This window comes from Colletotrichum scovillei (assembly GCF_011075155.1).
Source record: "Colletotrichum scovillei strain TJNH1 chromosome Unknown Contig00006, whole genome shotgun sequence".
NCBI classification, from domain to species: domain Eukaryota; kingdom Fungi; phylum Ascomycota; class Sordariomycetes; order Glomerellales; family Glomerellaceae; genus Colletotrichum; species Colletotrichum scovillei.
In genome coordinates this window covers 5,350,293-5,376,877 of record NW_023336264.1, presented here as the reverse complement: position 1 = coordinate 5,376,877, position 26,585 = coordinate 5,350,293, and the positions used below count along the sequence as shown (strand labels likewise).

The following is a 26,585-nucleotide window of genomic DNA, read 5'->3' as shown; positions in this document are numbered from 1 at the left end:
CGCTGCCGTGGAAGATTTCCTAGAGGCAGCATACGAAAGACTCAAGCTCGCTCGACTGGCTGATAACTTGAGAAATGCCTTCCATCAGCCTGGCAGCGGCCGTCGCCGGGTTTGTCGCCCTCGCAAATGCGTCTTCAGTACTTCTTCGTGGCGGTACGATTATTGGCTTCGACGAGTCAAACAAATACCTGAACGTCATCCGCAACGGCTCCCTTCTCATCACGGACGACCGCATCACTTCCATCTACACCTCTGATCAACCCTTGCCACAATCATCCAACGACACGGAAGTCATCGATGTCACGAACAAGATCATCACACCGGGCTTCGTTGACACCCACCGCCACGGTTGGCAAACAGCTTTCAGGACCATCGCCTCGAATACTTCACTTGCGGAGTATTTCACGCGCTACGGCGAGTACGCTGCCGCCGGCCTTCTGAGTGCCGACGATGTCTACATTGGCCAGCTCGCGGGTCTCTACGAGGCCCTCAATGCCGGTGTCACGACGACGCTTGATCACGCCCACCACACTTGGTCTGATGAGACTTCAGAGGCGGGGTTGAAGGGCAGCATCGACAGCGGCGCGAGAGTCTTCTGGTCGTACGCCTTCCACAACGTCACTAACTATACCATCTCGGAGCAGCTGGAAAACTTCAGAAGCATCGCGACCAAAGCCGAGTTTGACGGTACTCCTACCACCTTGGGAGTGGCGTGCGACTTTTTTGGGACCGATGGTGTTCTCGCGGATATCACTGCAGTTGTCGGTCTTGCCAAGTACGTCGTTTAACACAAGTTGACAGTGAAAGTCATTCTAACAGGCGGCAGAGAGTTCAATGTTTCGGTGATTACAACGCATAGTCTGCAGGGCCCTTGGGGAAGTAAGTTTTTGACCCTAATCACATAATTGTACAGCTCTCATATTGAACACTTCATAGACACCAACAGTCCAGAAGATGTCCATGCTATCGGAGTACTCAATACCAGCATTCCGGTCGTCTTTTCGCACGCGTCGTTCCTCACCTACAAGGGCGCATCACTCCTCCGCTCCACCAACCAGTACATCTCGATCACGCCAGAATCGGAGATGCATTACGGTCACACACATCCTCACAGCCACCTGATCCAAGATCAAGGCTCCCTCGGTGTCGACACTCACTTCACTTTCTCAACCGATATCCTTACGCAAGCCCGCCTGTGGCTTCAGAGCACCCGCCGCCTGCTCTATCAGCAAGTCCTCGCAAACTGGCGCGTGCCTACCAGCACGCCGATGACTGTCAACCAAGCCTTCCTCCTCGCTACGAGAAATGGCGGACTTGCTCTTCGCCGCCCGGATCTGGGTGTCATATCCGAAGGCGCCAAAGCCGACGTGGTTGTCTGGGATGGCGAGAGTCCCGCCCTCCTCGGCTGGGTTGACCCTGTTGCTGCTGTAATTCTACACGCTAGCGTCGCCGATGTCGAGCACGTCCTGGTGGACGGCAAGTTTGTCAAGAAAGACCACAAGCTGGTGGTGCCTGACTACGCGGATGTCAAGACGCGGTTCCTGGAGAGCGCAAGGAAGATCCAGCGGACTTGGAGGGATATCCCATTCTCAGCTCTCGAGGGAGAGTTCAGCAGCTCGGAAGCTCCCTATGAAGCTCCTCTTTCGGTCGATGTCCTGCCCGGAGGTGAAAGTGGATACGGTACCACGTTTATTTGAATACCGGTGCCGCGGTAACAGGCTGAAATCAGATATGCCAAGCCTGCGTTCCAAAGGTTTAAGAGCGTGCCTTAATAAAGCCAATGATATTAATGTAGTATTTGCGAGTTACGAAAAAGCGCTTAATGAAGCTTAAGTGTATTTGATAATAATAGATAAGATGAATTAACCCGTTGCCATACCGTTCAACTCACCTCCTGAAGTTCCAAACTTACATGCACAATACATACTTTACTCACATTTTGGTAGGTTTGAAATATTTGATGTTGCATCAGAGTCTATCATGAACATTCAAGCTATGTAGTCCACTTTTGAGGATCTAGAGTCGTCGGTTCCTTGATGCCGAGATGATGCGCCGGCGGGATACCGGGCGGTTTAGATGACGCGAGACACCTTGCCAGTCTCCACTTACATCTCCTCATCTCCGCCCGCCGCCTGTCGCGTTATCTTTTCCGGGATCATCCTATCTGCCTGCCAAGTCGAGGGGAAGCTGGAGGCTAAGACAACTTCAACCCACAAGAAACTCCATCATCAACGTTACCCAGCCCATCAATAGTGTTGAACTCTCTGTGTTCCCGAATATCATCCCAGTCTCCGGACAGCGCAATTGCTAAGGGTTTAGCTCCTTGCATCGTAATCAGTCGTGCCTCTCAATGGTCCAACGACTTCATCGAGAAGCCGGGTTGCAGGCCTTCATTAGCGCAATAGAAGAGGATGGGTGCGTTGTCATCGAGGACTTCACGAACCAGGCTTCACTTGATGCTGCGCATGAGGAAGTGCAGCCGTATCTCAATGCGTCGCTTGCGCAATCTGGAAGTACCGTTGGTGCTCTGAACGGTGGGACTGCAACTTGTACGAGGCTCGTCGGTCGAAGCAAAACTGTCCGCGAGAAGTTCTTCTCAGACGCATTATACCAGGTGCGCTTATACCATCTCTATCAAGTTTATGAACCCATTATTTACTAGGTGTGACATTTCACAGGAAATTGCCGATCACTTCATTGGGCTTGAGACCGAACTTTGGTACGGAGATGAACCCACCATCCACAAGTCCGACCCTTTGCTCTCGATCTCCATCACAATGTCCTCTCAGCCGGGAGCGAGAGCACAGAAACTGCATCGCGACGACAAAAACCATCATGCGAGGCACGCCAAGGCCAGTCACTACACAAAGGGACGCGATATGCTTCTTGGTCTATTCGTGCCGGAATGCGACACGTTTGAAGCAAACGGTGCCACCCGGATCGTTCCCGGATCACATCTGTGGGGCGATGAAAAGCCTGACTTTGGAGAAGATGGCCAAAAAGGTGTTGAGAACGCGGAATTGAAGAGAGGCGAGGCGTTTGTTATGTTGGGCAGTCTGTATCATGGCGCCGGACAGTATTCCCTGGAGACGGGATGTCGAACAGTGCACATTATGTTCATGTGCAGCGGCGTTCACCGTCAAGAGGTAAGACGCTGGAGTTTTCAGCCTTTAATACAAAGTACGATTGCTCACGCAAATGCAGGAAATTCCATATCTAAGCTATCCGATCGAAGATGTCAAGACATACTCGGAACTCGTGCGTGACCGTCTTGGCTGGAAGCAGTCGGAACCCAACTTGGGATGGGTTGATTTGAAGTCTCCGGAGTACCTCCTAGAATAAAGCTACAATAATGAGATAGGTAATACGATAGTCTGAGTCACGGGTTTACTGACCTGTATGGTCCCGGAGTGACTGCCTTCCCATGAACCCTAAAGTTAGAGGCTCATTTTCACTGACACATCAAGGTAGTCGGTCGCAAGCACGAGATTCCAGCTCCTGCGAGGAACGTAGAGAGGCAAAAGTTTCACGGAACAGTATGCGGTTGAAGTTTATTTTGACCGCAAATAAGAGGTTCGATATGTGTCGCTCCAGAGGACCCTTTTTGACCATGTCTACCAGGGTTCGATGGAATACTATAAAATGGGACGGTGATCACCTTTGAGTTATCAACACTTTTCTTCCTTTTTCCATGCCAATTATCAAGCTACCATAAGCTCAAAAGCCTCACTTTGTCCCACACTTCAATCATGAAGATTTATTCACTCATCTCCGCCGCTCTTCTAAGCGGCGTAATGGCCGCGCCAGCACCCACGGAAGACCAAATCGCAAAGGTACCAGCGCGCATCTCTAGACAGACACTCTACAATATTCGAAAGGCCTGTCCAACATGCACTATCACGGCCACCCATGTTCTCCGCAGCAATTCAGATCCGAACTGTCCTGAGATCAACGACTGCTGCAGCGCAAAGGCTCCAATAAGCTGTTACGAAAACGGCAAGTTCAACGTCGCACAGAAATCTACACCAAAACGGAATCTCGAGCCGACAAGCAGAATTCAGAAGCGGCAGTGTCACCCCTGTTGCACCGATGGCGATGCTTGGCCGGAGGAAAAGCGCGGACGCTGGTGGGGATGCAAGAACGTCCCGGGATTGGATTGCCAAAAGTGCATGAGCCCCCCGGAATGGGAGTGGATTATTCCTGGGGGCGTCAACGAGAAAGAACGAGAGGATACTGGGGACCTCCCTTAAGTCCTTGAGCATTCTCGAATTCTGTCACGTCGACCATGATGGGTCACAACCTCGAACCGCGAACCACAATTACACTTACACTGGGAGACCAGGAGGCTGAGTTCGGCACGATTTACTTGGATAAACATCTTCGAGAGTTGGAAAGATACATAGGTAGAGACCGCTTGGTACGCACAGGGTCAAAGTCAGTAAAACTCGATCAAGTTCAACACACTTGCTGGAGTCCGAAGGAAACAAGTAGACTCGGTCATAGGCGTCGGGCGTTCAGTTCTTACACCTTCATTGCTCAAGTAGTTCTCAGTACTTCAAAGATCTCTCTTACTTTCGTTATTAAATCTGTCCAGAAAAGTTTCTTTCAACGACTCCACGCCATCTTGATGATCGAAAGACATCTAGGCCACAAGTATCATTGCCACAGGTCATTTTTTCCAGCAGTCAATAGACTTCGGCTTACTGCTCATCTATTTATTGAAAATAAATATTACCAGTAGCTGATATAACTCTGGGAAAACTTACAGAAGTTGATTAATGAGGCCGTGGATTTAGGAAACTAGTTGCTCGGGAATTGACTCACTGGTTCGGCTTTTAGACGCCACACTTTCCAGAAACAGTGGGTCCGATAGCGGCGCCACAGTTTCCGGGCGAGTCAAACTCATCGACTTCCTCGATTTCACTACACATATATCAATAGCTCATCTCGTCGTATTGCAAAACACCTTGTAGTCGATCTACTCAATCGAAACCTGACAACATCAAACATGGCACCTGCTTTGGAGTCCAGCAAGATCGCCTTCATCGGTACGTCCCACGCAACACCAGAAAATCACCCACGATGGCGGGGCTGACGCGGGGTATTCACAGGCGGCGGCAACATGGCCGCAGCGATCATCGGAGGCCTGGTCGCAAAGGGCATCGACAAGCAAAACGTCACCGTCTCGGAGCCCTGGGATGTGAACCGTGAAAAGATGGCCGCTCTCGGCGTCAAGACCACCACATCCAACGCTGAGGCCTTTGTCGGCGCCGACATTGCCATCCTGGCCGTGAAGCCCCAGGTTGCAAAGGGCGTCTGCAACGAGCTCGGCAAGGCCGTCTCGGGCCAGGAGAAGGTGCCTGTCGTCGTCTCCATCGCCGCTGGTATCACACTCGAGGCCCTGCAGAAGTGGCTGGCGCTCGACGACGGCCGGTCCCCGCACGTCGTGCGTGTCATGCCCAACACCCCTGCCCTGGTGGGCGAGGGCGCCTCTGGTCTGTTCGCGGGTAGCGACGTGACCGAAGACGAGAAGAAGTTGACCGAGTCCCTTATGGCGAGCGTCAGTAAGGCGACAGAGTGGGTTGACAAGGAGGAGCTGATTGACGTTGTCACAGGCTTGTCAGGTGAGTCACGCCCAGACACAGGGCGTCAGCCGTCAGCGAAAGAGGACAAATCTAAACACCCCCCGTAGGATCTGGCCCTGCATACTTCTTCGCCATGGTCGAGCATCTCATTTCCAGCGCCGTTGGCCTTGGTCTCTCCCCCGAGCAGGCGAAGCGCTTGGCCACCCAGACCTGTCTCGGTGCCGGCAAGATGCTCGTCGAGTCCCCCGAGGAGCCCAGTCAGCTTCGCAAGAACGTCACCAGCCCCAACGGTACCACACATGCTGCTCTTCAGAGCTTCGAGGCATCCGGCTTCCAGGAGATTGTCAACAAGGCTGTCAAGGCTGCAGCGGATCGCGGTGAGGAGCTTGGAAAGACTCTGGGCAACCAATAAGGCAGTTGGTTCGCAAGAAAAACTGCACCTTTTCCCAGGCCGTTGGGACACTATATGGAGGGTAACAAAAATTACGCTAGGTATGGCTGAAGACCTCAAAATGGGAGGGTTGGGTTTGGGAAGGTAGATACATGAAAAGATGCAAAGATGACGACCAAAGCTCGCTTAACACCCAATCCAACGAATCCGATGATTCATGGATTCTGCAAGTGAGCTATATGGTTGTGCCATTGCTCAATTGCCACGTTTCTCTTCCTCGCACTTTAGCCTGATTTCCACCGTAAGAACTCGACAGGTCTGGTCGCGGGGGGGAGCAACATCAGTCCTGTTCCTCACCAAACCCTTTTGAAGATGAAATCACAATCGGCTACAACACCCAAGGACTCAGAGAACCCTAGGCGGAGCATTCGAATTTCAAATGGTGGCCCTGCAACTGGGCAGCTTATCTGCCCTATTCAAAGGTGCCAACAGATCTCAGAGCCTTCAGCTCAGTTGTCATATCGCGAACCACCTGGCCATATCTCCTAAATCCCTATACGGCATAGATAACCCATCCCCGTGTGGTCTAGCTCGTGTCACATTCCAACCCCAAGACCGTCCAAATTGAAGACAATTGGTCAGGGTTTAGCTTAGTTGCATTTCGTATCCCAAAATTGACTTTGATGTCTCAGTCGCCTGATACATTAACGTGCCCCTTAACTGTCAAGGCTGTCTAGGGTGTGACAAAAGAAGCCGTTCGTCGTGCCCTTACATTTTCGTGGCGACATGGAGTCACCACGGCTAAATCCCGTGACCAACTCCCAAGGAGCTCCATATGGGCTTTGATGTCTCCAATCGACTTTTACTCTCGAGAGCCCTTTCCTCGTTGATAAGGTTGAACACTCTTTCTCTCCCAAAGATCCCAAGAACTGAAATTAGGGCAAATTAGCACTATCCTAGGTACATGCAGAATCAAGGTGTCGATCGCTCACAGCGTAAAGTTAACGTGGTTGCGAAAGTTGCGATGTTACCATTGCTAAGCAAGCTAGCTAATAAGATGCTTATGATGCTTAGGACTACACCATCCTCGTTGAATCGCATGGTGTCGATCCCACTTTCTACGGGCGCAATTAAATCGATACCGAGACTCAGGTACGGGCCTTGAGATCTTGACATTCTGCCGTATCTACCTACCTCATGGTGGCTTCGCGCTAGAAACGTCCGCATTCCCACCGTCCGCCTCACGATCTGTTGCAGAGGAAAACCAGATACAAGGCTGTCGCTGCACGAAAAGTTCATAAAGTAAGAAGGACTGTACATACTACTTTATCAACAGTATCTATTATGGAGGTTTTATTCCGGCTGCTAATCAGCTTCAACTATGCAGGTGGCCGTCTAGCAGGGGGGGCTACAGATTGCCCGTCGGCTGGCCGGCAGTCTAGGATAATGAGCGGGATCATCCGTTCACGTAGCGATTCGACAGGCTTTCACGGTGCCAAGACGTGTTTTTTCAAGAATCTTTGTTCCAGCAAAAGTTTACTTGGTTCACTTGGTAATCTACATGTTGCACTTTAATTCAGTTCTTCAACACTTGTGGCGCGGAGCGGGTTTTTGGCGGCCACGTTCACGATTCACCCATACTAGCGGAAAATTGTTGAGGGTATGAACGCGCGGCATTAGATCTCTTGAGGCATGCGGACAAGGTTGCCGATATTATTCGGCAGCCTCACACGCCTCTCATTGCAACTCAAGACCGGAAGAACGGTTTGCCGTGGGAGTGGCTTTTTTACATCTCTCGGCCGATACATAAGATGCAATGTGGGTTACGTGAATGTGGACCTCCTCTCCCACCGGCGCCTGAGACACGTTTAGAACGCAGGGTGCTGATCCACAGGGCGGGATGGGATGGCAAAGTTACAATTTCGGGACAAGATCATCGCCATTTTGCAGGATGGGGGAACTTGGCAAGGCACTGATGCTGGGCCTGGATCGGGGCCGCAGTCTTGGGGTAGTGGTGTGCGGAGGTCAGTCAAGACTTTGAGACTGCCCCTGTGGCTTAGTGTAAGCTCTCAAAACTTTCGGATTCTTCCTGTAAGTTCCGATATGCGTAGGCTCAACAACTCATTGGAAGGGAACGAAAATGCGAGTGTCCCTTGTCCAGTCACGAACGGGAGGCTGGCTAGGGCGAGGGAAATGGGATTGCTCCACCTGAAGGAATCGCCTTTGACAAAAGCAGAGTCGCTTGCGACATTCTGCAGCAAGCAGGGGTTCTCTGCCTTAGTGTCTCTATTCTTGGGTCGCCTCTTTCACGGCGCACATTCAAACCTTGTGCCGAACTTCGCCCTGAGTCCGCGCTTATGGCGATGAAAGTATGGTCATGATGGACTCTTACGGGGAGGGAAGTTGTTAAACTTGTGGATATGAGAAGAATGTTTTGCTTAAGAAACAAGTACTAGTGTGATAGGGTTCCGAAGAAGTTCCCTCTATGTATCCTCCGCCGTGTGATTGCCCCAAGAACTCCATGTCCCTGATGTTACACCGCTTTGTGTAAGTATGCCCAAAAAGCAAAATTCGTAGTCTCGTAGCCCTAGCAGAACTGCTTGCGCCAAAATTCAACCACCTCGTCCAACTCGGGCCGGTTGTTAGGGTCCCTCTCAACACACCGCATAATCATGTCTTGCCACTCCTTCGGGACGTCCATCGCCATCGCCGTCCATACCGTAGGGTCGGGGGATTGCTCGACCTGCTCGAGGAGCATCCACATCGTCCTGCCCAGACTAAACACCTCCGCCAGCTCTGCGGCCCGGGGACACGTCGTCTTCCACTCCGGAAGGACGTTCCAGTCCGGAAATCCCCACTTCTGATTTCTCCGCGGCGCGCCGGTGTGGGGGGTATAAATGACCACCGGCTTGCCGTTCGCGCCGGTGGAGACGGACGACTCTTCGGCCTCTTGGTCGATGGTTACCTCGGGTGGATGCGTAAACATGGAGAACCCGCTCTGCTCCCAGTCGATGAGCCGGAGGTTGTTGTAGTCGTCGACGAGGATGTTGCCGGGTTTCAGGTCCATGTGGAAGCTCTCGGCGACCTGGTGGGTATGCTGGATCGCGAGGGCCATCTGGTAGCACCACTTGGCCTTGAGACCCAGCGGGAGACGGTGTCCGGCTCTATTGGCGCGCATGACCTGCTCGTCAACCGAGTCTTTGCTCATGACCGGTTGAAGAAAGCCGCAGATGCGGTACTTGTTGTCCCCGTCCTGTACGACGACGAGGACCTTGGGGCAGGGCATGATGTTCGGGTGGGGCGGTAGGGTGCACAAGGTGCGGATCTCGTGGAGAAGGGTCTTTTCTTGGTGTTCCTTAAAGTCTTTGCTGTCTCGCTTGTACTGATCAAAGTCCATCCCCTTGAAGACGAAGGTGCCCTGTGGGGTAAGGCCGGAGGCTTTCTTGGTGACGATCCTTGCTCCCGTCTTGCCGGGGAGGGACCCGAGGATCTCGAGGTCGGCGAAATCCACAAGCTGGAAGTCTGTCGGGCGAGCGGTTTTGCCGAGGCTTGCAATGAACTTGTCGAAAGGGGTGAGTTGGCTGATATAGTGTTCCCTGATGGGAGAGATCTCGCTTGCGACGGCCATTGTAAGTGATATTAGATACAGTCTATCGTGAAGGTCAGATTTCTACTCCTAGAAGAGTTCGGCCTGTGAAGTCGAAAAAAAGTCGTCTTTTTTTGTTTCCAAAATAGGTTCTCTAATAAGAACGGTGAATGAGTATTGAGATTCACCAAAGAGTCGAATCTGAATAGAACAGTCGAATTGGGACGGAAGACTGCATGTAAACTGGAAGACTTGAGAGTTAATACCTTTGACCCATCATCAACTCTGATTGGGTGTCAACTCGAGCCTGCCACGGTTGTGAGTCCCATCTCAACTGATGGTAGCATTTGCAAGGCTCTCTTTTCTTCTTCCGCTGATTGACAAAGTCCCTGTCGAGAATGGTCAAGGGAGCGAGGCAACTTCGGTGAATGAGGGAAAGGGTCCCGGTAGATGCGATTGGGGGTATCAATTGCATTTGAAAGTCGTTCCGGGAGCGCACGGTGAATGTGCTCCGGGATCATTCCAGACCCCTTTTTGCAACTCCTTGTGTGAGACTTGAGAAAGAGAAAGGAATTTTTGAGATATTCTGAAGAAAAGCGATATCACTGCCACTATTCTTTTTTCCCCCTGTCACCCCGGCTAACCCAAAGCCCTAGGGTCTAGCTTGGGACTTTACCTACATGTATGATGCTTCGTCAACGATGTCTTACCTCGCTCTCGCTCATCCTGGTCATCTGACCGGGCGAGAAGTGAGGCGGGCGTGAGATGATATCACGAACGCCATCATCCACGAGAAAGAGTCGACCGAATCCATGCGCGGGCAGGATGCATGCCACTAGGCGGGTGGTGATTGGTGGCATCCCGCAAAGTGGCAGGGTGCGTGCTTCTTCATCCCTCACATTCGATATCTGACAGGTAAGAAAATCCTCCGTCCGGGAAGGGTACGGCCCTAGCGGGCTGGCGGGAGATCAGATATCACGAAATACCTCGTGTGCCTGTTGGCAGAAAAGACGACAGACAAGGGGAGAGAAGGAAAAGAAGGGTGTGGCCATCCTTACCCAGGATCCCCCGGCACGCCAGAGCGACCAGACACCCGCTGTCGAAAATGGGTAAAGGCGTAGGCATTACCATGCAGGCGGCAGATCGGAAGCGCTTTGGATGGTTCCCGGAGGGGCTTAGCCATGCGTGCCATGCTGTTTAAGTCACATTCATCGATGCGTGACGTAAGACACTGGCATGAGACAATAGGGACGCTACAGGTAGGGGGCGCGCGCGCTGAGAGTGAGCCTGTACGGAGTACCTTAGGTCTTGCAAACTGAGGAATTCAGGTGAGCGAGGTGAGTCGACTGGCGATCTTGCCGGATGGAGGCCGAGGGCTGAACGTCATTGGGGGGTTGAGGGTCGGACATGGGTTCAGATTTATTGATACCTATGTGCCGCGGGAGCGCTTCGACCGGGGTGAAAACCCATTTTGCCAGTTGGTTTGTATGTATGTACATAGACGAACATGCGTATGTATGTGTTTGCTCGGACGGTGTCTCCGGGCTAGCTGAACACACAACGTTGAGGAGGCGTCCCCCCAATGCCTGTCTTAGCTTACCGGCGGTGGTATGATGAGGCGTATTTCGAGCATGTCATTGAGACAATCGTAGGTGAGATGGGGGATGTGATATGATATGATGGATCATGGGGGGAGGCCGGGGTTGGACTTTTGGAGGGGAGGGAAAATGTGAGATGAGAATGGTCCATGTCGGCTCCCAGCCCGTTCCCACAGAAAAAAGGAGGTTATCGGGGCGATCGCCGATGTCCAATCGCGGTGGGGTGTCCTGCCGGATAACTCCATAGATTGACCCCGAACCAACTTGAACCCTCGCCGATCGTCCCATCTAATGTTTGTGAGGTGACAGTCTAGCGGGAGCACCCTCCCTCCAGGCTCGACCGGGGAGAACACCCCTTGCCTTCCGTGAAGTGGAGGATGGCGCTTACGCTCGGGTTGGCAGTTGATGATGTCTCACAGAGATCCGGCCAGCTGCCAGCCAAACCACATGGGTTACACTGCGCCCTTCCACTGGTAAAGTGACTGCCGAGATCGGGCCGTATGTCTTTCTCGGAAGGTCGCGGTCGAAGTGAAGACGGTTGGGCTAGTCATCTACTGCCCTATTGTAAGTGGTCGAGTATAGTAGGATCCCACTCTGGGCCCCCTTCCAAACCACAGTTCAGACTTCAAAGTCATCCTGAACCCCAGACCTTGAAAGAAGAATTTCTTCTTTTCCCTCTATGCCGCCCCGGTAATTCTGTCTGATTTCTGTTCCGAGTCGCACAAAAGAAATCGCCAGAGACAATACAGCCCGGAGAGAATGCACTAGTGCGATACTCGAACATTGTTCCGAAGTCACAGGGTCAAAGCGAAAGCGGGCGCCAAAATCAGACCTGCTCACTAATTTGACAACCAGCGCGGGGCTTATTCCCGGCTCACTCAAATACTCAATCAGTCTATGTTTACCTCTACTGTTCTGGTACTCTGGGGACTGGAAGTCATTCTCGCCTGTTCACAAAGGCTCCAAAATGTCTTTCGACATGGCTGTTCTCCCGGTCAAGAAGGATGCACAATCCCTGAAGAGTCAATGCCGCAATGCGCCTTGGCAAGACACAGCTCGTCCCAGTATCATCACAGAGCAAATCAAAACTGATACTGCCTTCACGTCAAAGGGATCTGTGTGGAATGACATGGCGGCTGGACTACACGGAAAGGGGCAATCTTCTCGCCTCAACCTTTCTATAGACAGTCTTCACTGGTTCCGATATTTTCCCGCCAGCCCTCCGGTCCCAAAGTTAGAAAATCTGACGGACGTATTTAACCCCGTTACACTGAAGCCTTCGTGGTTGAAGGGGTATCAAAGGGGTCCTGTTATCCTGGCTGAGGCCCGAGAACTCGATTGAAGATCATCATAAAGCAAGTACCTAATGCGGATGGGCAAGTACCACTTTGTTGGGGACCCCTGAGAAGGCTCTGGCAGGCATGCACCGATGCTGACCAACTGCACTATCATAGTCCCAGGGATCGGTCGGCGCCGAGTTTCCAGTATTCAATGTGTGTGGCTGTCCCTGATGCTCGGTCCTTCGCATCAATAGAGACTAACTTATGTGGACAGCAAGCGCCCCACGACTCTACTCGGCAAAGTGTTCCAAAGTACATATCAAGAGTTGTACGGGAGGGATAGCTCCCTCGTATTCCTAGAGCTAGGTAGCACGTCAATCCTACCTTAATCTAAACCTTTGGGCCGAGTCTCGGAAACCTAAAAAGCTCGGATGTGACGGGCTGGCCCGCGTTTGCGGGTGACAGCGGGAACCAACAGCAGCACACCCTTCTCAACTGGGCTGAAAGGCCGGGTCTGAGATTTTTCGCATGAAGTACGTGACTAGCTTACATTGCTGGCTTCAAGCTTCACTACATTTGGGTAGCATTGTTTTCTTCACGGATAGAGTCAAGAATCCATACTCTGACGAGCCAATTGCGCGTATAGTACTGGAGCAATTTTTGTCACTTTCATGCAACCGAATTACGAGAGCTCCAGCCTCCAATAAGGGTATGATCTCAGGCAAGTCAGTGAGCTTCTTCAATAGATGTGACAATCAATGGGGGTGATTGGCAATTGTTCCATTTTTGATGTGGAAAACTGGAACAAGACTGGGTACTGAACAACCATGTAAAGCTGATGGTGAATTGAACTTATTACAACGACTAACATGTGTTCTTGCTCCACAGATTTTCATTGTCGACATTGCAAATGAAATTCATCGGGCACTCGTCAAACGATAAAACCAAGTACTTAACTTAGATCATATTGCCGAGAGTTGAATATTCGCGATTGTAACTATCGAGCACGTTAGGCACAAAAAGCCGACCTAGACGCGACCTAAGGTAGTTGCTGGCTTCACATCATGGATACCAGATAGTAGTAGAAGAGTTGAGTCACCGGAAAGTGGGTGGTAACCAGCTTGTTTCGAAAACGCTAGAAAAGCAACCTCGGGGAAGGGACTTATGAGTGATCTGACGAACTGCCTGCACACATCTCACTTGAATAGGAGAAGTACATGAATGAGTATTATCATTACCAATAGAACGTTCAGATCTCGAGCTCTGTCAGTCAATCCGAAGATGCCGTTAAGTCATAAGCCAGTCCTGGAGTGTAGCTCGCCGAAGCCGCCGAAGCCGGATTGATACCCGAACCCGAGGATTTCACAGTTGCCGACGGGATTGTGGGGTCCGGCGCCGAAGCTGGTGTTTCTGAAGAATGTGTGTATGGACACAATATGTGACAATACCGCAGAGGTTACCGCAAGAGGTATCAAGATAGTCTTTGCTGAGCATTTCTTTTTCTCAGAAGAGCATGCGGGAGTGAGATCTCTTCAGTTTATCTGAAGCACCTAGCCCGGACGCATCTTATGTAGCATTGTCACACTCACACCGAACTCATGGGATGAGATGTGCCTTGCATCACTTCTCGATCCTCCACCATCCTTCAAGACCAATTGCCGGCACTTTCATGTCTGACGGAGAAAAAAAAAAAAAAGGAGTGGGTGAGTGAACGAGTGGGCAGAGTCGGCAAGTTTGGGGAAAAGCCGTGAGAGGCCGGGCGGCATGCCGTGGCCCCGCAGCGAACCCCGGCGCCAGTGCCCACCGCTTGTTCTCCGGTCCAAGTGCAACCTTCCCGAAGAGGAATGCACCTGTGCAAGCTCGTCTTGGCCTTCACTTGGCTTTCATCGCGTCAATTTCTTTTCTTCCACACACACACACACACACACAAACAAAGACGCGCAGACAGTCACACATAATAGTACACTGACGCTCGCCATTACCACTATTACAAACGCCAATGACCCCCGCCTCTCCATGTCGTCAATATCCAGACTTAATCACGCCGTCAACCCAACTTTGGCAGGTCCTTAATGATTCCCCCGGCTCTCCCCGTTCGAAAACTCCTTTCCTTAGACCACTATGACCACAGCAGCCAGTCAAGATGGCCGTCGAGACGAACAGTCAGCAAGAAATCTGGAGAAGCCAGCGGGCCCGACTGGTTGATAACTTGACAACTTGACCGCAATCCATGTCGCTCTCTTGGCATCCGAGCACAACATCCAACAATGCCACCAACGATGGACCGTTGCACCGTCGCTCGGTGATCTCTCGCCTGCACTGCAGTGGAACACGGCCCACTGCGACGCGCACCTGCATGGCTATCGACGCATGCTTTGGTTCAATGGCACCGCACGGCAAGTTGGTATAAAGAAGCGTTCGCCTCTCCAGGTTCTTACTACGCGGCCTTTCTCGCCTCTGTCGCTTGCCGTTCCTCGCATACCCATACTTGGATACCAGAGAAATCGGGACACCGGACACTCATCATGGCCCGCAAACTTCTCCAGGTCGTTGCCGCTGCGGCCCTCATCTTCGGCGCATCGGCCATTGAACGCGAACCGCACCAGCCCACCGGAGGCGGCGATCGCATTGTCACTTGGAACGAGACGGTTGCCTCCCCGCGATTTGGCGCCAGCTCGCGATCAGTCAGCTGGCTCTCGGGCGTTGAAGATGGCCGCTTCATCTATCTTTCCAACAATGCACTCGTGATCGAGGATATCGTCACCGGCGCAAACGAGACATTTGTGCCCGCCGACAAGATCCCTGCCGATTACGCCGAGTACTGGATCCGGCCGGATCTGAAAAAGGTCCTCTTTGCCACCAACTACACCAAGCAGTACCGCTACTCGTACTTTGCCGACTACTCCATTCTTGACGTCGAATCCGGTGTCGTCGAGCCGCTCGTGGATGATCAAGCTGGAGACATTCAATATGCCGAGTTTGCGCCCGTGGGAGATGCAATTGTGAGTACTCCTGATCAGCGCCACACAATTGAGCTACCCTTGGATGCAGCTAACACTCACCACTAAGGCCTTCGTCCGCGGTAACAACCTCTTCTTCAGCAAGAACGGGACCATTTCCCAAATCACCAACGACGGCGGACCGGATCTATTCCACGGTGTTCCCGACTGGGTCTACGAAGAAGAAATCTTTGGCAGCAGAAGCACCTTCTGGTTCTCCCCCGATGGCGAGTACATCGCCTACCTCAGCTTCAACGAGACGGGCGTCGAGACCTTCACCATCCCCTACTTCATGGGCGGCGAGAAGATTGCACCCCCGTATCCTGTTGAGCTGGACCTGCGTTACCCCAAGGTCGGCAGCAAGAACCCTACTGTGGCGCTGACGCTGCTGGATGTCGAGACTGAGGAGGCCACCCCGGTCGAGATTGACGCATTCCCCGCCGACGACCTGGTTGTTGGTGAGGTCAAGTGGTTGACCACTAACCATGCCAGCTTCGCCTACCGAGCCTTCAACCGTGTCCAGGACCAGGAGAAGCTCGTTCGCGTCGATGTTGAAGGCTACGTTTCTGAGGTCATTCGAGAGCGCGATGGCTCCGACGGATGGCTGGACAACAACCAGGGCATTGAGTACATTGGTCCTCTGCAGAACGCCACGAGAAACTCCACCGACGCCTACTTCTTGGACCTGTCCGACGAGTCTGGTTGGAACCACATCTACCTCTACTCGGTCAATGGCGGCAGCCCGATTCCTCTGACCAGCGGCGATTGGGAAGTTACCTCGGTACTCAAGGTCGATACCGAGCGTCATCTCGTTTACTACCTGTCTACCGAGCACCACAGCACCGAGAGGCATCTCTACTCCGTCTCCTACCCTTCTGGCGTCAAGACGGCCCTCGTCGACGACACTGTCGCAGGATACTGGAGCGCCTCGTTCTCGTCCTCGGCCGGGTACTACATCCTGTCCTACCAGGGTCCCAACGTCCCCTACCAGGAACTCTACGCCACCAACTCAACCACACCAGTCCGCACCATCACCAGCAACGAGGCCCTGGTCACCCGTCTCCAAGAATACAAGCTCCCCAACATCACCTACTTCGAGCTCGCTCACCCCGACGGCTACACCCTCAACGTGATGCAGCGCCTCCCCGCCAACTTTGACCCCTCCAAGAAGTACCCCGCCCTCTTCACCCCTTACGGCGGCCCCGGCGCACAAGAAGTCACAAAGCGCTACCAGTCCATCACCTGGCGCGCCTTCATCGCCTCCGACCCGGAACTCGAGTACATCACCTACACGGTAGACAACCGCGGCACAGGCTACAAAGGCCGCGCCTTCCGCTCCACCGTGGCCGGCCACCTCGGCCGCCTGGAGCCCCTCGACCAGATCTGGGCCGCCGAACAACTCTCCTCGCAAAACGCCTTTGTCGACGCCGCAAAGATTGGCATCTTTGGCTGGTCGTACGGTGGATACCTCTCCGCCAAGGTCGTCGAAGCCAACTCGGGCGTCTTCTCGTCCGGCCTCATCGTCGCGCCCGTCAGCGACTGGCGCTTCTACGACTCGCTGTACACGGAGCGCTACATGAAGACGCTCGACGCCAACGAGGAGGGCTACAACGAGACAGCTGTCCGCAACCCCGAGGGGTTCAAGAACCTGGCGGGCGAGTTTACCATCCTTCACGGCACGGGCGACGATAACGTGCACTACCAGAACGCTGCAGCGCTTATTGATCTGCTCGTCGGCGCCGGGGTGCCCGTGTCCAAGATGAAGTGGCTGAGCTTCACGGATAGCGACCACAGTATCGCGTACAACGGTGCCAATATTTGGTTGTACAAGTATCTGACGGAGGCGCTGTTCAGGGAGAAGAGACGGTCTGGAGATCCGCTTGTTCACCAGTGGAGTAAGAAGAGCTTGCCCGAGACGTTTGACTTTGAGAGGTCTTAGGGGCGTGGTGTCGTCTTCATTGTAGATATTTTAGTATCCTTTTTGAGAACAATTAATGTGTTACACCTGTGCACCTTATCTTTTTTTGTGAGTGGACGCAATATTGTTCCCTCTGGCTCAGTAAACGCTGGTCAGTGATCGAAGATTTAGGCGATTAATATGTTGTCAAATAGAAATGTGACATCAACCAGAAAGAAGAGAACAAATAGTCATGGAGTTCTGATCTACTCGGATCTGATGTACGATAAGAGCAGTACAGCATGCTTTCGGTAGGGTCTGTCGTACATTTAGAGTGTCTTTGTACCACTTTTTAAGCTACTTGACTTACGTGATGGAGAGTGTTGGGGTTTACGGGATTGAAAGTGCAATTTCAAAAGGTTGAGTCGAGAATCGCCCGAGCAGCCAGCAAAGGCAGAATTAAGAAAACAAATCTGGAAAGACGAAAGAAACCACTCCTCGGAGCTTGCGTTTGCTTTCAAAGTTACTTCTCTTGCTCTGGCAATTATGATTTACCCAAGCGCTTCGCCTTTGAGCTCCCGGAAAGCAACGATGTCTTTACAAATATGTCTTCACAAATCAAGCCTCAATCTTGTCATAGCCCGCAGTCCATGGGAAGAAATATAAACCATTTTTGTATTCAAATAACTCACGATCGCAAATAGTATAGATTTGAGTGGATTTGGCATAAAACAAGAAGGAGGCTTCCTGTGATTGTAGACATTCTCTTGGAAAGCTCCGCAAGGTGAGTGACGGCAACGGCCCCACCTTTCCACCCTCACCTGCCACGCTCGGTGAGGCCAAAAATCCGGCTCGGAAAAACACCAGCTTCCAGCTACCTGTCTCCCCCAGAGCCCGCCTTCACTTTTCATCATCCACCACCCAAACCGCCCTGACCCGCGATCGCGACAAGCTACTCCCCTCCACCCATCTCGACCCAAATCCCCACGACAGCTCGCCCTCGATTCCTCCAAACAACCGCAGTCATGACGTCCACAATTGGCATTCCCATCAAGCTCCTCAACGAGGCACAGGTACTTCCAACTCGCCCCCTAATAAGAACCATGCCAGAGAGCTAACCATTTGCGCGCGCAGGGCCACATCGTCACCCTCGAAATCACATCAGGCCAAACTTACCGCGGCAAGCTCCTCGAAGGTACCCCCTCCCTCCACCCTGCCATCCCCTAGCTCAGTCATAGATAGTAGCCCGCTAACATCTCACGTCTCCCCAACAGCCGAAGACAACATGAACGTCCAGCTCAAAGACATCACCGTCACCGCCCGCGACGGCCGCGTATCCCACCTCGACCAGGTCTACATCCGCGGCTCCCACGTCCGCTTCTTCATCGTCCCGGACATGCTGCGCAACGCCCCCATGTTCCGCTCCCGCAACGTCCGCGGTCGCGGTGTCGGCATGGCGCGTGGTCGCGCGACTGTGAGCAGGGCGAGGGCCAGCGGGCGCGGAGGACGCTAGGATCGCAATCCGCATTCGCAGCATGCCTCTTCGACTCGGCCTTGAAGAAACATAGACCGCCCGCGATAAGGACTTTTTGCGCGTGGGAGAGAGAGAGTGGGGAAGAGAGCAAGAAGACACCAAAGGGGAGGACTTTCGAGACGAGACACAGCGCGCATTTTTCCTTTTACGACGGACGCTGCTCTTCCGTCTTTTGAAGAGTCGGAGGAAAGGTCGGGTGAGGAGACTTTTGGACTCTCACTCCAGGGGAACCCGGGGGCTGTTCAGCATCGTCCCCCGGCGACAAAAAAGTTCCAGGCGTTTTATGGGGGTTTTGAAAGTTTCACGGGGGAAAGTCCCCAAGTATTGCAAAGGCGGATACCAGCCGTGGGAGGGCCAGGGAAACACATATGACAGTGCGAGGCACGATACTTGAGGCCTGAGTTCTCCCGAGGAGAACAAAACCCAGGCAGTCTGAGGATGTCACTCGCCTGCCAGCATGTGGGAAATGACGGTCGCTAGGGTAGGCCTCACTCTTTCTCTAATCTTGAAGAGCCAGCCGTCATCCAACCCTCAGCTGACACAGAAAGCTAGGCGTCAATGCTAGAAATACCGCAGCAATAGAATGCAAACGCCTCTCTCGGCGCCCAATATCTCGTGTCTTTTCTCTGGTATCAGAACCTCGTGCATGCATGCTTGTTATGTCTATCATGGACATTGTGTTTATACATTATACAGATGATGATACAAACCTCGTGACAGCCCACACCTCCTTCTTGCTCATGTCACTTCTACTTCAACCGCCTAAGCGCATCCTCAGCCTTCTCAACAAGCTCCTTGGCCCTGCGAAGCTCCTCCGCGCCCTCCACAGCAGTTCCCTCCCTTGACCCATCAAGCGTATCCGCGACGCTCTGCTCCACACCCCGCACCGCCTTGCGCCCTTCTTCTCGCACCTCGCCCTCCCAGTACGTCCGCGCCGTCTCCCACTTTGTCTGCAACCTGCGCAAGCTCCACATCACGCCCAGCGCCGCGACGGCACCGGCCTCGTAGATAGAGGAAGCGTACTGCGATACGTAAAGCAGGCCCGCCAGCGCCGTCGTCAAGGCCGAGGTGCTCGACGCCTGCAGGACGAGTTTCTGCGCGAGGGCCTGTAGTGCGGGAACGGTTTCCTCGTGGAGGTAGCGGCGCGTGAAGGCGATGTGCGTGGGCCACTTGGGCTTCTGCGTCACGGCCTTGGCGACGGTACTGCTCTCGGGCAGGGATTTCTGGAGTTCGGATGTCGGCTGCGCGTACACCGGCGGTTCGGTGGTGGTCGAAGCGACGCCGGACTCTGCGATGCGGCCGGCGAGGTAGACCAGCTCCCTCTCTGCGCCAGGGAGGAAGCGCTGGCTGAGCATGTCGGTAGTGAGGACGCCCACATCGTCGACTCGCCAAAAGAGCTTCCACCAGCCCAGCTTGCGCCACCTCGTGCCCGCAAACGCGAGGTCGAGCTGCTGCTGGAGCTCCTCGTGCGCGAACTGGGACCACTGCGCCAGTCTCTCATTCATGACAGTCAGCCCGGATGATGCGGCCTCCGTTGACAGGCGTCCTGAAAGCAAGCGCGATTCCTCGGCTTCAATTTCTGCGAGGGCGTTGCGGAGTAGTGAGGCGACCAGGAGACGAACTGCTGGCTTGGTAGCCTGGCCCTCGTCCGTCTGCACGCCTGTCTTGAGCCATTGAATAAGGACGGGCACATTACTCTTGTACCATGCCCTCTCGTACTCCATAGCATTGGCAATGTTCTGGCGAATAAGATCAAGTCCCTTGCTGCCCACCGACACATCAATCGGCTGGAACGTGACGCCCGCCTCCTTCTCCACAGGATATTCTGGCAAGTTGACTGCACCAAAGACGGTATCGCGGTACTCAGCCAACGGCAGAGCCGCAACCGAAGCGGCGCCCATGACGCCCCCAGAAACAACCAAAGCCTTGTGTACTGGCGTCGTAATAGGCGTGTACCGCCCCGTGTTGGACGGGATATCCACCGTCGGCACGAGGACAGCCTCCTCAACATCCTGCACCGCCGTCTCGCCCGGTCCCGGCACGGAACTAAAGGGGTTCACCTCCATAAGCAAAAGCTCAATTCCGTGCCCATTCAACGCAGGCGACGACACATCAAGCTCGTGCAGCAGATTCGTCTTTGATATCGTCACGCGCGGCGCGGCCTCCGCGGCATTATGCTCTTGCCCAATCCGCACCACGAGCGGGTGCGATGGGTCATGCTGCGCCAGCTCCCTTTCCCACTCCGCCTCGTCGCCAAGGGGATCCGCGAGAAGTAGTCGGAGAAGGTCCTTTGTCGTCTTGCCCTGCTCCGCGCTGCCGTTGGCGAGGGAGAGAATTGCGACGCGGATCGACTCCTGGCCTGGATCCTGGCGCAGACCCTGGAGCGCGAGCTGTAGGCGGGAGAGGTTCACATGGTTGACGGCATGTTTTTGGAGCTCTAGGAGGGTGTCGATAAGTTCTTGCCTCGGGTTCTCGATCGCGGTGGTCTCTTGTGGCGGTGGTGATCCTGTCGACTCAGTGGACTGGAAGCGGCGTTGTCTCAATGCTTTTCTTGCTTGGTTGCGGCTGTTCGCGGTAGCGTTGGTTCTCGTCGTTGGTCGTGAGGGCGTGGACAGCGAGCAGAATAAGCATACTGCGCGCGAAGGGATTGCGGCATTCTGCTTTGCAGCAGTCAGGGAAGAGGCGGCGCGGCCTGCGATTGGCCTCAATGGGAGTCGCGGTGGCATCGTGAACGAATTGCAAGAGAGGCAGGGAGTCCGTGTCCCGTCTCTTGCTTTCCTGGGTATGACGGAAGAAATAAAAAGTGAACCGTCGAGAATTGGGTTGGTGATGGTTGAATGATGTCGGCCGGGCAGACGGGTGGACAGAGCTCCCAAAAAATGCTTGGTGAACCCGACCCAAGCTCCGATCCATGTGCACCCGTCGGGCTAAACTTCGGAGAACCACTGGAGCAGGGAAGTTTCCCCCCACCCCCGCCAATCTGCCACCACTATGACCACCACTAACCGACCCGGAGGTCCCAACTGTTCACCTCCGCGCTGTGTAAGTCACCGGAGATATCAACCCGACAACCATCTTGACCCCTGGCCTTCCCTCAATCATTGTCTACAAACCTCGCATCTCTCCCCATCCTTCTTCAGCTCTCCGCGACTCTGAACCTTCTCAATCCGAGTCATCCCAAGACACGCAACACCGCGCCAGCCATGGCCCAATCCACCGCCCACCGCCGTCTCCTCCAAGAGTACCGCGCCCTGACAAACAACCCCCCAGAAGGCATCACCGCCGGCCCCGTCTCCGAAGACGACCTCCTCCACTGGGAGGCCCTGATCCAAGGCCCCGAGGGAACGCCCTTCGAAGGCGGCGTCTTCCCCGCCGAGCTCAAGTTCCCCAAGGACTACCCTCTCGCCCCGCCGACCATGAAGTTCCTCGTCGACATGTGGCATCCGAACAGTACGTCACCTCTCCTTTCCACTCTGGAGTAACAGAGAAAGAATATCGCTAACCGCAAAGCGAACAGTCTACCCTAGCGGCCTAGTCTGCATCTCCATCCTCCACCCCCCAGGCGACGACCCAAACCACTACGAACACGCCTCGGAGCGCTGGTCCCCGATCCAGTCAGTCGAAAAGATCCTCATCTCCGTCATGAGCATGCTCGCCGAGCCAAACGACGAGAGCCCCGCCAACGTCGAGGCTGCCAAGATGTGGCGCGAGCGGAGGACGGAGTACGAGCAAAAGGTCCGCGACGGGGTCCGGCGGTCGCTGGGTCTGTGATGCAGCAGGTCTTCCTCCCGGCGATAACACATAAATATAAATACCTTATCAAAAGAGTACCACTCGGCGGACTTTCTCAGTAGAGAGATCTGAAGGATCAACATAGGCAGACATAAGAGGATGCGGTAGACACTACAAGCATAGCACGGCGTTTGGGGAATCAATCAAATGTGGCTTCGAATATTCACTTCCTTCGTCAATGCTTGCTTGCCCGCGTGCATTCGTGATAAATGCCTCCAGCTTTCCTGCTGTCCTTGCAGTACTAAATCCGCTCTCTCAAACGTCTAAACCCTCTCTTCCATGCCCCCGAGGTATTTACAATCCGTTCTCGGACTTGAACTTATCCCAACTCTCGTTCAACGTCGCAAAGACCGTAGCAGCGATAAGTCTCACTTCCGTGCTAGCGTCTTGGGGAAGCTATATATTGTTAGCGCAGGCCCATAGTCACCAAGTAAAGCAGAAATAACGTACCTTATCGGGATGACACTTAGCAATGGCCTTCATGTAGTGAATCTTCACCTTATTGGCCATGACAAGCTCGTGCAGCCCAACCTTCTTCCATCCACTGTTTTCCCAGAGAACCGAGTCCAAACTACCGATGAGAGCACGCAGGTTATCTCTCTTGCCGTCCCTCCATGCCGCAATCTTGGCGTCAACCTTCTCCGACAGCGCAAACTTCTCATCGTCTTCTTGCGCCGCTGCCTGATTCTGCTTGCGCAAGCGCTCCACGGCTTCCATGTTCTTAGCAGAAGCTGCGACAGGGCGGGACCGAGCAGGAGCAGCAGCGGCCGGTCTAGGCTTGGGCTTGGGCTTGGGAGCCAGGGCCGACTGGCATCTTTGTCGGCCAGAGATGGCGGTAGGACCGCCGACGCCGTTCTTCACGCAGGTTGACCAGACGGCGTGGGCATCGCCCCATCGCTCCATCTGTTCGAGGGCCTCGGCCTTGCGGCTCAATGCCTTACCGTACAGATCCCGCATGTCGCGGTTTTCCTGACCGCCGGTGTCGCCTACAACAGACACCTGCTCGCCTTGACCTCCACCAGGACCAATGATCTTCAGTGCAGCATCAGCGTCTTCAACAGCACGCTTGGGTTCGCCATTCTTCAACGATGTCAACGCGCGGTTTGTGAGGATAACAATCGCAAGAGGATGCGAAGATGGCACAGCAGATAGTGATGACGTATAAGATGAATGAGCTGCACCGTAATCTCCTCTCTTGAAGTGAGCAGTTCCATCGAGACGGTGCTTTGTTGACTGTTGTACCGCCGCAGGTGTAATGGGTGGGATGTGACGAGCGGGTCGAGGGGCTGGCTTGGGAGATGGAGGTCTTGCAGGCCGCGAGGCTTGAGCGGGCTGAACGGGTCGTGATGGCTGCGATGATTGAGCCGGGCGTTGAGGAAGTGACTGTGAGGGCTTCGGAGCTTGGGAACCAAAAAGCAGGTCCGGTTCCTCCTGCTGTGGCGGAGGCGCTTCTGGCTGAGGTGTCGCCTTCTTCCTCCTAGCAGGGCTGACATACGAAGCCGCACCGTCGTCCGCCATTGCCAGCTTGCTTGCACGACTTCTTGAATCCGGTATTGCTGGGCCGCTCTGCTGCTGCCATCTAGGTACCGGAGTGCCTCTGCCGCTTGACGGGGCCGATACCGTAGGAGATTGGTCCCTCGGGGATGCTGTCCGGCGAGGAGCCTCTGGTCTCGAAGACTGCGACGATTGCCCGGCTTTTCTTTGCGGCCGACCGCCAGACTCCAGCATCATAGCCTCGTCTGTAGCCTCTGCCACCCGCCGCTCAGGCTGAGCACGATCAGCTTGTGCTGAGCGCATCCATTTCGGCTGGCTGGGGTCGCCCTCGGGTTGGTTGAAGTCCGCCACTGCGGCCGCTACCTGCTTCTTGCTAGTCTTCCAGAGAGAGTTGGCTGTTTTGAAAATGCTATTTCCCATAGCCGCCGCAGTCTTTGAGAAGTCAGCTTCACCGGCGGGGGATCTGGTATCAGCCCGTCTTTGACTGTCCTGTCTGCCACCATCATCTCGCCCTCTCCTTGAAGCAGCTGCTGGATCCTTTCCTTGAGCCTTTGCCTTGGCTTGTCTGTGGGCATCGTCCAAAAGCCAGTTGGCCGCTGCTTGCACGTTCAACCCCGCACCACTCTCTGTCAAACCCCTTCGAGCGTTTTCAGGGGTGAAGCCGTAATCGACGAGCTGCGCGACAGCCCTGTCGAATTCGGCCATCTCACCCCTGGGAGCTGGCTGCCCTTCATCATCTGAGCTGGAGTCAGATGCCTCAATGGGTTTTCCGGGCTCAGGCCCCTTGGGCTGTGGGGTGGGTTGCTTGCGCCGCACTTCTTCGACCGGGCGGGCTAGGTCTCCGAGGAAGTCATCATCATCGTCGTTCGTCGGAGGGGGTGCTGGAGATGCGGCCTTGGGCTTTAGCTGGTTCAGACCAAACGGATCGTCGTCGTCCCCAAAGCCGCCATTGGCAGGGGCAGGCGCCTGATTCCATGCGCTTGGGTTGCTGAGGTCCAAGCCCGGGGCAATCGCAGGCGAGGGGCTCTTCTGAGGAGGCGGAGGGTAGTGGCTAGCATTGTCAACCTTGGTCTCAGAGTTGAAGGCCGCGAAGAGGTCGTCATCATCACTGGCCTTCTTGCCTGTAGAAGAGCCAGGGGACAGTATGCCAGGGGACGTCGTCCTCGACACGGAGCCCGATCCCAGTGTATCCAAGAAACCACCACCGAATTGCGCCTGCGCTTGTTTCTTCCTCTCCTCCTCCTTCTTCCTCTTCTCAGCCTCGAGTCGCTGCTGCTGTTCCAGCAAGGTAAGTTTCGATGTCGGTTTCGCAGCCCCGGCACCACCAAAGCTCATCAAGTTGCTGAAACTATCGGCTGGTGGCTTCGCGAGTGGAGGTTTCGCAGCCACGGCTCCTGATCCTTGGGCAGACAGAGGCGTGTTACGGCCAGAGGGGAACGGGGATGGCGTCGAGTTGGCCGGTCGCATGGAGCCGAAGTAGTTGGCGCCCGAGGGGTTCATCGGCGGCGGCTTGTTGTTCGTCGTGTTGGTCGACGACGACCAGTTCAATCCCGAGAGATCATCCATCTTTAAAATTTGGTGATGGTCAAGGTGTAAACTTCATTTCATGAGCTTCGTGAGGTCGTGAGGGCATCGAAGGTGGCTCAATGCATCGTTTTCGGTTGCTTGTTGACTTTCGAATGCCACTTGTTCCTGCATCGGGCTTCGTTGATTGCGTGCGGTGTCGTGTGCACGTAAGGTGGCATGTGGGACAGGTGTGGCTGAAGCTGAGGTCGATGTGGCTGGTGACTGCCCTTTGGAGGACTGCGCCACATGAGGCGAAGTGAGGAGACACATCGGCGTTAAGAGTTTGGTGCTATTCAGAGTGCACGACCCAGCAGATTTCACGGGTGGCGCCGAAAGCGAAAATAGGGGTAAACAAATGTGCCGCGCTTGGGATGATCGCTGCTGTCACTTTGAGATTGTGGCATAAACCCAATTGCTACTCACTACGTAGTAGGTTACTGCCCACTCCGTCCGCCCATTTCGATGAGCTCCTTGGCCTGGGCCAAAGTCACAAGCTCCGGCTGCATGAAATGAACTCCACACAGCTTCGGAACCCAAGCCACATCGAACACTGCGCCGAATTCCAGTTGCTGGCGAATTCCAGCGAGCCATTGTTTGCACATTCCTGCGAGTTGCAGCTCGAACTCCCCGGAAGCTACATGCCTAGGCCGAAATTCAGCTGGCAAGTGATGGTGACCGTGTTTCCGGCATTCTTCGTCCCCGGTGCTGTCTTCTGTGATCCATATCTCCAGCTTCGAAATGACGTTATAGCAAGTCTACCACTGGCACCAGGTCTACGGCTTCATCAACTACCGCGATATTTGCTGAGAAACGAAGCCCCCGGATCGGATTAACCCCATTGACAAGTACGTCATTACTTCTGG

General features: G+C 54.1%; 10 protein-coding genes across 10 annotated transcripts; 7 read left to right on the top strand and 3 right to left on the bottom strand.

Annotated features, from left to right (window-relative positions):
- Positions 1 to 74: 74 nt before the first annotated feature.
- On the top strand, positions 75 to 1,697 carry HER10_EVM0007997 (amidohydrolase; the record flags this gene model as incomplete). The annotated part of the gene is made up of 3 exons (XM_035477535.1): positions 75 to 775; positions 827 to 879; positions 937 to 1,697. The coding sequence occupies 3 exons, from the start codon at positions 75 to 77 to the stop codon at positions 1,695 to 1,697; spliced, it is 1,515 nt and encodes a 504-aa protein (XP_035332951.1).
- A 542-nt stretch (positions 1,698 to 2,239) lies between these two features.
- HER10_EVM0007198 (phytanoyl-CoA dioxygenase) lies at positions 2,240 to 3,342 on the top strand (the record flags this gene model as incomplete). The annotated part of the gene is made up of 3 exons (XM_035476762.1): positions 2,240 to 2,614; positions 2,679 to 3,146; positions 3,205 to 3,342. Exons 1-3 carry the CDS (start codon positions 2,351 to 2,353, stop codon positions 3,340 to 3,342), a joined length of 870 nt encoding a protein of 289 aa, XP_035332847.1. The 5' UTR covers positions 2,240 to 2,350.
- A 1,598-nt stretch (positions 3,343 to 4,940) lies between these two features.
- Positions 4,941 to 6,152, top strand: HER10_EVM0004760 (NADP oxidoreductase coenzyme F420-dependent). Its single transcript, XM_035474393.1, has 3 exons — positions 4,941 to 5,048; positions 5,112 to 5,624; positions 5,693 to 6,152. The coding sequence occupies exons 1-3, from the start codon at positions 5,009 to 5,011 to the stop codon at positions 5,995 to 5,997; spliced, it is 858 nt and encodes a 285-aa protein (XP_035332535.1). The 5' UTR covers positions 4,941 to 5,008; the 3' UTR covers positions 5,998 to 6,152.
- A 2,245-nt stretch (positions 6,153 to 8,397) lies between these two features.
- Positions 8,398 to 10,263, bottom strand: HER10_EVM0007241 (phosphotransferase enzyme family protein). The gene is made up of 2 exons (XM_035483034.1): positions 9,829 to 10,263; positions 8,398 to 9,626 (listed from the first exon to the last, which is right to left on the bottom strand). The coding sequence occupies exons 1-2, from the start codon at positions 10,035 to 10,037 to the stop codon at positions 8,564 to 8,566; spliced, it is 1,272 nt and encodes a 423-aa protein (XP_035332852.1). The 5' UTR covers positions 10,038 to 10,263; the 3' UTR covers positions 8,398 to 8,563.
- Positions 10,264 to 11,778: 1,515 nt separating this feature from the next.
- On the top strand, positions 11,779 to 13,256 carry HER10_EVM0007410 (uncharacterized protein). Its single transcript, XM_035483037.1, has one exon. It carries the CDS (start codon positions 12,128 to 12,130, stop codon positions 12,500 to 12,502), a length of 375 nt encoding a protein of 124 aa, XP_035332875.1. The 5' UTR covers positions 11,779 to 12,127; the 3' UTR covers positions 12,503 to 13,256.
- A 1,122-nt stretch (positions 13,257 to 14,378) lies between these two features.
- Positions 14,379 to 17,378, top strand: HER10_EVM0009367 (uncharacterized protein; the record flags this gene model as incomplete). Its single annotated transcript, XM_035478857.1, has 2 exons — positions 14,379 to 15,442; positions 15,510 to 17,378. The coding sequence occupies exons 1-2, from the start codon at positions 14,966 to 14,968 to the stop codon at positions 17,376 to 17,378; spliced, it is 2,346 nt and encodes a 781-aa protein (XP_035333103.1). The 5' UTR covers positions 14,379 to 14,965.
- An 878-nt stretch (positions 17,379 to 18,256) lies between these two features.
- HER10_EVM0008398 (LSM domain-containing protein) lies at positions 18,257 to 19,474 on the top strand. Its single transcript, XM_035477922.1, has 3 exons — positions 18,257 to 18,409; positions 18,471 to 18,531; positions 18,611 to 19,474. Exons 1-3 carry the CDS (start codon positions 18,362 to 18,364, stop codon positions 18,847 to 18,849), a joined length of 348 nt encoding a protein of 115 aa, XP_035332993.1. The 5' UTR covers positions 18,257 to 18,361; the 3' UTR covers positions 18,850 to 19,474.
- A 145-nt stretch (positions 19,475 to 19,619) lies between these two features.
- On the bottom strand, positions 19,620 to 21,596 carry HER10_EVM0006490 (uncharacterized protein; the record flags this gene model as incomplete). Its single annotated transcript, XM_035476073.1, has 1 exon — positions 19,620 to 21,596. One exon carries the CDS (start codon positions 21,594 to 21,596, stop codon positions 19,620 to 19,622), a length of 1,977 nt encoding a protein of 658 aa, XP_035332772.1.
- Positions 21,597 to 22,073: 477 nt separating this feature from the next.
- On the top strand, positions 22,074 to 22,641 carry HER10_EVM0010381 (ubiquitin-conjugating enzyme E2-18 kDa; the record flags this gene model as incomplete). Its single annotated transcript, XM_035479843.1, has 2 exons — positions 22,074 to 22,320; positions 22,388 to 22,641. The coding sequence occupies 2 exons, from the start codon at positions 22,074 to 22,076 to the stop codon at positions 22,639 to 22,641; spliced, it is 501 nt and encodes a 166-aa protein (XP_035333236.1).
- A 154-nt stretch (positions 22,642 to 22,795) lies between these two features.
- Positions 22,796 to 25,863, bottom strand: HER10_EVM0005918 (UBA/TS-N domain-containing protein). Its single transcript, XM_035475520.1, has 2 exons — positions 23,113 to 25,863; positions 22,796 to 23,058 (listed from the first exon to the last, which is right to left on the bottom strand). The coding sequence occupies exons 1-2, from the start codon at positions 25,720 to 25,722 to the stop codon at positions 22,957 to 22,959; spliced, it is 2,712 nt and encodes a 903-aa protein (XP_035332699.1). The 5' UTR covers positions 25,723 to 25,863; the 3' UTR covers positions 22,796 to 22,956.
- Between the last annotated feature and the right edge of the window lie 722 nt (positions 25,864 to 26,585).